Source organism: Physeter macrocephalus, chromosome 4 (genome assembly GCF_002837175.3).
Source record: "Physeter macrocephalus isolate SW-GA chromosome 4, ASM283717v5, whole genome shotgun sequence".
NCBI classification, from domain to species: domain Eukaryota; kingdom Metazoa; phylum Chordata; class Mammalia; order Artiodactyla; family Physeteridae; genus Physeter; species Physeter macrocephalus.
The window spans coordinates 105,838,082-105,848,719 of NC_041217.1; the positions used below are offsets into that span (position 1 = coordinate 105,838,082).

The following is a 10,638-nucleotide window of genomic DNA, read 5'->3' on the forward strand; positions in this document are numbered from 1 at the left end:
TAGGTGGCAGTATAATCATATTTAGATTATCACTTTGTTCATAAGTTTGACCTTGTATATTGTTTGGGCATGATTTATAGGCTGCAAAGTGTAAGGTTAGTAAGCTGTCGTAACAGCTATTAAAACATGAAATTGGTTATCAAGACTTTTATAAATTAGGATTTCACAATGAGGTGTTGTTTAGAACTAGTGGTATCATTTCTACTTAAAGCCACTTTTTGTGTAGCATTTAAAATTGAATTCTTCCATTGTTCTTAAAAGTAATATAAGGAAAATACCGGAAAATAGTTTAGATGAATTTGAAAGAGAAAAATGAGTCGATTTGACCTTCCCCTCCTAAATTCATTCTGTATATTGTTTATACCAGTGAATCTGAGACATGAACGTGAATGTGCATTAAGAATCAGCTGAGAAATATGTTTAAAAAGATTCCAGGCCCCACTTCCAGAAACCCTAGCTCAGGTCATACATTGGTCACATGTTAAGAAACACAGATCTGTCCTGTAAACTTTATAATTTGGCACATTCTTTGAGATCTCTGTACTTTTAGGCTTCTCATCTTTGCTTTCATATTTCCCATGTCTCCAGACCTAGACTGCAAATTCCTATAAGACAGATATCTGTGTGTGTCCATAGTTCCTAGGGTAACTAGGAGTCAGTGGCCCTGGAGTCTAGACTTGGCTCTACTACTTAATAAGTTATGTAACTAAGGTCAAGTTACATAATTTCTCCAAGCTTAACTTTATGTGTAAAATAAGTGCACCCCCCCCAAAAGGACATGTACCATGCATCTCAGATTTGTTAGGAATTGTTGAGAATAAAATGAGATAATGTATAAAATACATAGTATAATTTTAGTATGAGATTTCAGGGATACATATTTTAAGGATATAAGTACTCCTTTTTTCTTAACCTTGTAGAAAAAAAGGGTGATTCCAAATCTGAGATGCCATTCTTCCTAGCAAGTCAGTTGCAAAATGTGTTTGAGTGATTGTTATGGGTCTGGCATATTTAACGCTGCAATTGTAGTATTTTAAACATTATTGGATTACCATCTTTAAATTTGCATTAGCAGTGTTTCCTAAAGGAAAATATTCAGCTTTAGTTTACTATAGCCAAGTTATATTTTAAAATTAAGGAATATTTGTATTCATTTTCAAATTCTTGCTTTGTCATCTCTTGTAAGCCCTCAGACACAGCCTTTTTACCTAATTCAGAAATGTTTAATTTAGATGCTACTTTCTCTTAAGCATCATAGAACCACTAATTTTTACTTGGGTAACACAACCACTCTTTGAGGTAGTGTTTTGATTTTACAGAAAGGGAAACTGAGGCTTGGAGTGTTTGGGTAATTAGCTCAAGATTCTACACCTAGTAAGTGACACAGCCACTTAAATCCAGATTTGTTGGACTTGAAAAGCCTTTGGTCTTTGTACTACATGTTTCCATTAAACACTGTGCTGGTCAAGGAGAGTGATAGAAAGATGAGATCCTATAAGCAAGCTCTGGACCAATTCTTTGTCTACTGTGTGGAAGGGAGGAAGGTAAATTAAAACAACAAAGAATGGTAAAAGTTCTATTACAGATCTTCCAAGTTTGGTGAGAACATGTAGGAAGGAAGTGGTGACTTCCTAGGGAAATTACTGTTGAATTTACATTGAAAACATGATCATTAAGAATGAGTTAGGGTTGGGCTTCCCTGGTGGCGCAGTGGTTGCGCGTCCGCCTGCCGATGCAGGGGAACCGGGTTCGCGCCCCGGTCTGGGAGGATCCCACATGCCGCGGAGTGGCTGGGCCCGTGAGCCATGGCCGCTGGGCCTGCGCGTCCGGAGCCTGTGCTCCGCAAAGGGAGAGGCCACAACAGAGGGAGGCCCGCAAACCACCAGAAAAAAAAAAAAAAAAAAAAAATGAGTTAGGGTTTATGGAGGGAAAGTCATTCTAGGTAGAGGGGGAAAGAAACATGTGCCATAAGATGGAGGCCTGAAAGTATCAATATTAGTATGTGAAGGACTAAATGTATTGTGACTAAGTTAAGATGCATCTTCTACCAGAGCCACAGCTCCTTAGCTTAGATGCTGCTGCTGCTGCTTGCTGCAGACCTGCCCGTAGTTCAGGAAAAGCAAGGTCTGTTCACATATTCAAGGATGGAACTTATAATGTATTTTCCTTTACAAACTGTTTTCCTAATGGTAATTACACTGTTGACTTGACAGGTTGTTTTTTTGTTTTCTGTTTTTTAATGGTCTAAACATGGATAAAATAGGCTTTTATGGGCTGGTCTGGGAGATTAACCATGATATGGTTTGTTTCTAGTGGATAATTCATTTTGGGTTGGTACCCAGTTTACATTGTGGGAACATAAACTGATTTAGAGACTGACTATATTATTAATAGTATTTCTTTATAAAATATCTCTTGATCAAAGTTCCCTTCAAAATTATCGTTAATGCAAGATTTCTGATAAGAATGTATAGTAACCCTAGACTAAAAATCAGGATTATTTGAAATGTGAGAAGGAATGGTAGGAAGGGTTAGGTGACTGAGGAAGGTCTGGAAACTAATGATGCATTTCATTTTCAGCATTAGATTTAACAAATACAGTGTGTTGGCTTAAACAGTTTTCCAGAGCACCTTGATTTTTTTTAATTAAAAAATTCAGTGCTTTGGATTTATCCATCTTGAATAATAATACATTTTGATTATTGAAGGTTTTGACTTAGCACATTTTGAAAACTTTTGTAGTTTTAAACTAAATGGTTTTAGATAAATCTAGCCTATGAAAACAAGTAGCTTGGGGAATATTGTTCTAAGACTCTTACTTCTGAATTCTCTACCAAAGGTGGTATGCCAAAATGCTTACAAGATGGCAGAAAGAATTGAAATTCTGGGCAGTTCCTCTTAATATTCCCTTTTAAAAAATTCCTTTATTGGGACTTCCCTGGTGGCGTGGTGGATAAGACTCCGTGCTCCCAGTGCAGGGGGCCTGGGTTCGATCCCTGGTCAGGGAACTAGATCCCACATGCGTGTCACAACTAAGAGTTCAAATGCCACAACTAAGGAGCCTGCCTGCTGCAACTAAGACCCCATGCAACCAAATAAATAAATAAATAAATTTTAAAAAATTTCTTTATTAATTTACAATAAGAAACAGGAAACAAAAATATCCTGAGTCTAGGTCAGGTTGGAAAGTCAGACTATCTTCATTATTGGCTTCCTGGCTGCTTGTGATATGTTGCAGATTTCCCCTTTGTTAAAATTGCTACCTTAAGCCATTATGATTTTAATATTGTACTACAGAATATTTGGTTGTATTTACCATTTATAGCTTGCCTGGTAAGGAGGTTAAATGTCTGTTTAATTTTTCTTTGTGTACTGTTTCCTTTATACTATCAGGCAAAGTACCTTGCTTCTACTGGACATCCTTTCTTATCTCTTTCTCTCCTCTGCTATGGCATTATTCCTTGTAGCAGAAGATGCTGGTTGTTTCCCAGTGTCTATTACCCAACTCTTTCTTTAATAATAAGAATCCACTGGGCCTGTGGCTGCTCAGCTAGACTATATTTATTTCCCAGCTTCCCTTCCAGTTGGTTATGGCCACCTGATTAAGTTCTAAGAGTGCACTGTAAAGTAGAAGAGATTTGTGCAATTCTAGATCCTGCCCTAAGGGATGTGCTCTCCCTTTTTCTCCTTCCCATTGGCTAGAATGCAGACATGATGGAGGGAACTACCAGCAGCCATCATACACTACAAAATGCAAGTCATGATGAAGATTGGCTTATCAAAAAAGATAGGAGGAGCCTGGAGTCACACTAATCCAAAACTATTAACTATGGACTGGTAACCTGAGAAAGTTCTATCTCGTTGAAGTTACTATTGTTTTTGCTTTGATTACAGACCTACTTGTATCCTTCCTAATATATTTTTGGAATCATATTGGGAGTTTATTTTTGTTTGGATTCTCTATTGTCTGCCAGGGATTTGTGAGTACCCAGAGAGTCTGGGAGTACTTACGGTGGTGGATTGGAAGGTTTTCCAGCATCACTGCCACCACTGGACTTGGATTGATAATTCTTTATTACAGGATGAATAAGCATAAACATCAGCCTGAGGCTTATGAATACAAACTGCAGTAAAGAGGAACAGTGGTCCTATGGATGTAACAGAAAATTCTGCTTCTGATACAGTTTACCAGAAAAAAGTTACAGAAAATAACTGCTTTTTTGTGATCAGTGAAATAAAGCTTCCTTAATGTTTCTATTAAAAGTGGTCTGAAATAAAGAAGATAGCACAAGGAGACAAACACAGTAAAACTGTTTAGATAGCAATGAGCTGACTTAACATTCTAGAAAATTGAATCAGTAAAGCAGAAAACAAACCTGAGAATATAAAGAGTGAATTTTGGAAAGTGGTAAAGACAAGATAGCCAGTATGGTACTACTTGAAGATCCAGCTGAATATGATAAAATATTAAAGGTGCAATAGAAGAAAACTTTACATTCCTCACAGAAGACCCTTAGGGTTGCAGATCAAGATTCCCACGCACCACTGGGGAATGTATCCTTTTAACATTTAAAAAGTTTTATTAATAAAAATTTGCAAGCAACCAACCAGTAAAAACATTACTTTGAAGGGACCTAAAATTTTATTGATGGAATACAATGAAGTTAAGTCTGATTCCTGTTTGTCTTGTGACACAGAAAGGAGGTCATAGAACAATCTTTTAAAAATAAATTTATACATAAATCCACAAAAATACAAAGCTGAGTTTTATTTGCTAATTGTCATGTGGAACAGTACTGATGACTATTCCCTGATATTTCTGGTTCTTCTCTTTGGGGCCACATGGTACAATTGTATTTCCCCACTCCCTCTGAATTTAAACATCACCCCTTGACTGGCTTTGGCCAATGGCATGTGAGTAGAAATGTTACTATTAGAAACCTATTTCCCTAGTATGGTGACTGGCATGTCTCAAGTGGTAGGAATTCCATCATCTTGAATAAGGACTGCATAGAAAGCAGTCCTGGGTTTTCTATTTATACCATCCTCGGCCAGTTTTTTTTTTTTTTTTTTTTCCTGCCTAATCCAACTTGTCTTTTTTGAGGCAGTACAAAGCAAGCACTGAAAGAAACTCATGCTAAATTACTTTTGGGCCAAAAGGAAAATGTTATGAAATGAAGCATGTTGGGTAACTAATACTTTATCTTTAGAGTTCTAGAGAGACTTAAAAGATGTGAGTTAGTAAAGATAAAGTATTCTTTTTTTTTTTTAATTAATTAATTTATTTTTGGTTGTGTTGGGCTTTCGTTGCTGTGCGTGGGCTTTCTCTAGTTGCGGCAAGCAGGGGCTCCTCTTCGTTGCAGTGCACGGGCTTCTCGTTGCTGTGGCTTCTCTTGTTGCAGAGCACGGGCTCTAGGCGCCTGGGCTTCAGTAGTTGTGGCACTTGGGCTCAGTAATTGTGGCTCGCGGGCTCTAGAGCACAGGCTTAGTAGTTGTGGCACACGGGCTTAGTTGCTCCGGACCAGGGCTTGAACGCGTGTCCCCTGCATTGGCAGGTAGATTCTTAACCACTGTGCCACCAGGGAAGTCCCTATTCAGATCAATTTTTTAAAATTAATAGACTATAAAAGTGGTTGAATATAAGCATATAAAAGTGGTTGAATTAAAACCACTGGTTAAAAGTGGTTGAATATAAGCATATAAAATACTATAGCAATTACTAGTTAGAAAATGAGATTCTTAACAACAAAAAGGTCTAAATGTGACATACATGTAATCTGAAAGAAGACCTTGAGAAAGAGTATATTCCCTTGTCCAAGAAGATTGATAAAAATTGTTCTGTCACTCCCCCCAAAATGTATAGGTTTGATACAGTTTAATTCAAATTCAACAGTATTTTGGTGGGGGTGAATTTTAATTTTTAGTTTATTAAGGTATGATTGCAGACAATAAAATTCAAATATCCCAAATGTATGGTTTAAATTTTGACATTGCATATACTGGTGTAACCAACACACTAATCAAGATGTTTAGGGACTTTCTGGCAGTCCAGTGATTAAGACTCTGGGCTTCCACTGCAGGGGGCACGGGTTCTATCCCTGGTCAGGGAACTAAGATTCTGCAAGCCTCACGATGCAGCCAAAAAAAAAAACAGACAAACAAACAAAATATGTTTAGACCATTTCCCTCATCTCAGAAGTTCCCTTATGCCTTTTTCTAGTCAGTCACCTCTACCCCCCCACCTCTACCCCCCCACCTCCAACCCAACCCAGCAATCACTGTACTGATTTCTATCAGAAATTGTTTTGCCTGTTTTTGAACTTCCTACAAATAGAATCATATAGTATGGTTGGTTTTTCTTGTGTGTGTGTGACTGACTTTTTTTTTTACTCAAAATAGTATTTTCGAAATGCACTTGTTACTGCATTATTAGTAGTTTACTTGCTGAGTTTTCCATTGTTTACATTTTCCTATTGATGGACATTTGGGTTGTTTCCAGTTTTTAGCTAATATGAATAATGCTGCTGTGCGCACTCTTTTTTTTGTGCACATTCTTATATGAAACTTTTTAAAAATAAATTAATTATTTCATTTTATTTATTTATTGTTTTTGGCTGTGTTGGGTCTTTGTTGTGGTGTGCGGGGGCTTCTCATTGTGGTGGCTTCTCTTGTTGTGGAGCATGGGCTCTAGGCGTGTGGGCTTCAGTAGTTGTGGCTCATGGGCTCTAGAGCGCAGGCTCAGTAGTTGTGCACGGGCTTAGTTGCTCCGCAGCATGTGGGATCTTCCCAGACCAGGGATCGAACCCGTGTCCCCTGCATTGGCAGGCGGATTCTTAACCACTGCGCCACCAGGGAAACCCTGTATGAGACTTTGTAAAAAATATTTATTTATTTATTTTATTTGGCTGTGTCAGGTCTTGGTTGCGGCATGCGGGCTCTTTGTTGTGGCGCGTGGACTTCTCTCTCGTTGTGGTGCTCGGGCTCCAGAGTGCGCGGGCTCTCTAGTTGTGGTGCTCCGTCTCAGTAGTTGAGGTTCACGGGCTTAGTTGCCCAACCAGGGATTGAACCCGCGTCCCCTGCATTGGAAGGCGGATTCTTAATCCCTGGACCAGCAGGGAAGTCCCATATTCTTGTGTGAGATTTTTGTAGGCAAGTACTTACGAGTGGAATTGCCAGATCATAAGGTGGGTAGGTGCCAAAGTAGTTGAACAGTTTTAAACTGGTGTGAATGATTTTGGCAATTATTCTCAATTTCTTCTTGAAAAAAATAAAGAGATGAAACTCATTGTTGTAGAATATAGTATAATATCTTAGTTAATACTCTTTAGACACCACTGATACGTGGATTGAGAACTGTGCATGTGTGTAATACCTAAATGTACATATTGAATCTGTTTACCTTTTTGCATGGGGAACTTGATCAGAGTGTTAGAGATCATACTCTATAGATAGAGGGAGGAGTAGTGCTATTATGTACATACAGTCATGCTATGATTTTGGTTATTAAAAATATATATAGACTTTCTATCGTGTTAATTTTACAAAAATCAGTGTGTGGTTAAGAAAGGAACTGGTGGAAGTTGGCATGTTTCTCTGTTTCTAGAACGTGAAAGGCTGTGTGAGGTTGTGTGTTATGTGCACATACGCTAATTGGCAGGCAGCTTCTTGTCAAAGGTTGATTATGCCCAAACAGTATGGCTGCCTTGTACACTTACTCCTTGAAAAATTCTGTAATGCAGTTTCCTTCCAGAGCAGCTTTTAAAAATGCTACCATTTAGATGTTCTCCAAGAAAATCCTTTATGTATTCTGACTTTTTTTCTGAATGATCTGCCCTGTTTCTTGTTACTCATGCACTTAATCTGGTGGTCTAGTTGTAGTTTCATGATGTGCTATTTGAGTGATTTTGGAAATTTTATTTTTTACAAATGCTATGTTTTGAGCAGTAACGTATAAAAAGAGGGAATGGCTCTTAGCACAAACCACAGATTGTTGAATGAGTCATGTAGCTCATTCCCACGTATGTGGAAAAATTACATCACTACCCAGTTCTGGGCTTTCTATTTATACTATCCTAGGCCAGCTTTTTAAAAAAAATTTTTTCTCCCTAATCCAGCTTGTCTTTTTTGAGGCAGTACAAAGCAAGCACTAAAAGAAACTCATGCTAAGTTACTTTTGGGCCAAAAGGAAATGCTGTGAAATGAAGCATGTTGGCTAACTAATACTTTATCTTTAGAGTCCCAGAGAGACTTAAAAGATGTGAGTTAGTAAAGATAAAGTATTCTCTTTTTTTAAAAATTAATTTAAAAATTTTTAACATCTTTATTGGCGTATAATTGCTTTGCAGTGGTGTGTTAGTTTCTGCTTGGCTGCGTTGGGTTTTTGTTGCTGGGTGCGGGCTTCCTCTAGTTGCAGCGAGCGGGGAGCTGCTCTTCCTTGTGGTGCATGGGATTCTCATTGCGGTTGCTTCTCTTCGTTGCGTAGCATGGGCTCTAGGTGCGTGGTCTTCAGTAGTTGTGGCTTAGTGGGCTCTAGAGTGCAGGCTCAGTAGTCGTGGCACACAGGCTTAGTTGCTCTGCGGCATGTGAGATCTTCCTGGACCAGGGCTCAAACCCGTGTCCCCTGCTTTGGCAGGAGGATTCTTAACCACTGCACCACCAGGGAAGTCCCTAAAGTATTCTCAATACAGCCATTGTGTTAATTAAGATATTAAAAGTTAATGATGACATTTGATTTTTTTTAACAAATTTATTAAGTAACTCTAGATTTGAAGGCCACAGTAGTTTTTTGTTTTGTGTACGTTTGTGTTTTTATTTCACTGACTAGGAAAGTTAGATTCACTTTTCTCCTTTTGAAAACATGAAGCATGGAGACACTGTGGTATCACTTTGATCAGTGGATGCTATTAAAGGGGCTAAACTTTGTCTAAAAATCTTGTTTTGGGGGGCTTCCCTGGTGGTCCAGTGGTTAAGACTCTGGACTGCTAACGTAGGGGACCCAGGTTCGATCCCTGGTCAGGGAACTAGATCCTGCATGCCGAAACTAAGATCCCGCATGCCACAACTAAGACACAACACAGCCAAATAAATAAATAATAAAAATAAATATTTTCAAAAAATAAAAATCTTGTTTTGGTGTTTAGATAGAAGTTTAGTGAAAAGAGCTTGTAGTGGAATAGGCACAATATGATATAATTTTAATGTTACGAAAAAACATATATATACACACGAATGAAAAGACAGAAAGAATATATGCCAGAATATTTACAGTGGCTGTCTTTGGGTGTTGGTAATACAGGTAATTTTGTTTTGCTTATATAACTATTTTTTGTAAGCAGCTATTCTTCCGTAAAAAGGAAGAAAAGTCAGTCTCTTTAGAGTGGTCTCTTGGAGACATGGGCCTTGTTTAGTATTATAGTAAAGTTCAGTGCCCAGTTAACAGATTTTATGTTTCTTTCGGGTAAGGTTTAAAAATCATTATTTATGTAATTAGAATTGCTTCCCAAGTTTAGTGATGTTTGCTTTTATGAGAAGGAAGCAGAGAAATCCATCATGACTATCACATCAATTTAACTTTTTCTCCTTATTTTGGGCCACCTGCCCAATCTCTGATCCACAGAAGTTGCCTAAACTGATCTCCCTACTTCTGCTTTCCGTGGTCATTCTTACAGCATAAGGTATGGCAAATGGGGATCCTATCTCTATCCCAGTTCCCTAGTGACAGGGACACACGATAGTCCAAGTGAGATCTGGTTATTCCCAAGTGATCTGAGCATTCAGAGAGAAACAGATTTTCCCAAAACCATCAGGAATGAATGATTCTGTTGTGTATTTACCTGTTTTCTTAAATATAACACTAAGATCAGATCACTGTACTCTATTTATAAGCATTTTAGTTAATGTACCATATATAAAAACGTTTAGAAGATTTAGCACTATCTACATGGAGTTCCTTCCTTCTGTTCTCTCCCTGCCTCCTTTGCTGTCCTACTGATCAAATACTGCAGCAAAGCACTCTGATATTGATACTGTAAAAGTCTAATATGGAGATTAATATTTTACAGCTGGTGCTCTTCTTATTCAGAATGAATGTCAAAATGTCAGAATGTTTGTTATCTTATTATTTTTATAGCAATAAATAGCTAATATCAAGCAACTTACTTTGAACTGGTTTTTAAGAACGTCATGTGTACTGAACCTGTATTAGGTTATTTAATGTTTAAATCTTTAAAATGAGGTTATTGGGGGAAATTTAAAGCTGAGGAAGTGAAGGCACAGAAATGAGGAAATTTGTCCAAAGCTAAGCAGCAAGAGTCCACACTGTTAACCATTATATTAATTGACTGTCAATACCAGACTTCTGTTTTTAAAAATTCCTTCCTTATTTATTTTTTTATTGGAGTAAAGTTGCTTTACACTGCTGTGTCAGTTTCTGCTGTACAGCAAAGTGAATCAGGCATGTGTATACATATATGCCCTCTTTTTTGGATTTCCTTCCCATTTAGGTCATCACAGAGCACCGAGTAGATTTCCCTGTGCTATATAGTAGGTTCTCATCATTTATCTTTTTTTTTTTTTTGCGGTATGCGGGCCTCTCACTGTTGTGGCCTCTCCCGTTGCGGAGCACAGGCTCCGGACGTG

General features: G+C 38.0%; 2 protein-coding genes and 1 non-coding gene across 10 annotated transcripts in view; 2 read left to right on the top strand and 1 right to left on the bottom strand.

Annotated features, from left to right (window-relative positions):
• PKN2 (protein kinase N2) overlaps positions 1-10,638 on the bottom strand; it is a 192,466-nt gene that overhangs the window by 14,097 nt on the left and 167,731 nt on the right. For 3 of the 8 annotated variants that reach the window (XM_055084485.1, XM_055084486.1, XM_055084484.1), the window contains one exon: positions 3,706-5,543. The exons of 2 other annotated variants lie outside the window; for them this stretch is intronic. In XM_055084485.1, the coding sequence (XP_054940460.1) occupies positions 5,473-5,543 (71 nt within the window). In that variant the 3' untranslated portion in view covers positions 3,706-5,472. Of the gene's footprint in view, positions 1-3,705; positions 5,591-5,613; positions 6,127-10,638 lie in introns of those variants that run through there. 3 more of the 8 variants (XM_055084487.1, XM_007110064.4, XM_055084488.1) reach the window with 3 other exon arrangements.
• Positions 1-10,638, top strand: part of GTF2B (general transcription factor IIB) — a 28,034-nt gene that overhangs the window by 8,749 nt on the left and 8,647 nt on the right. The gene's annotated exons all lie outside the window — the stretch shown is intronic.
• TRNAS-GCU (transfer RNA serine (anticodon GCU)) lies at positions 8,948-9,020 on the top strand. Its single transcript has one exon. It is a non-coding gene; the product is annotated as a tRNA-Ser (tRNA).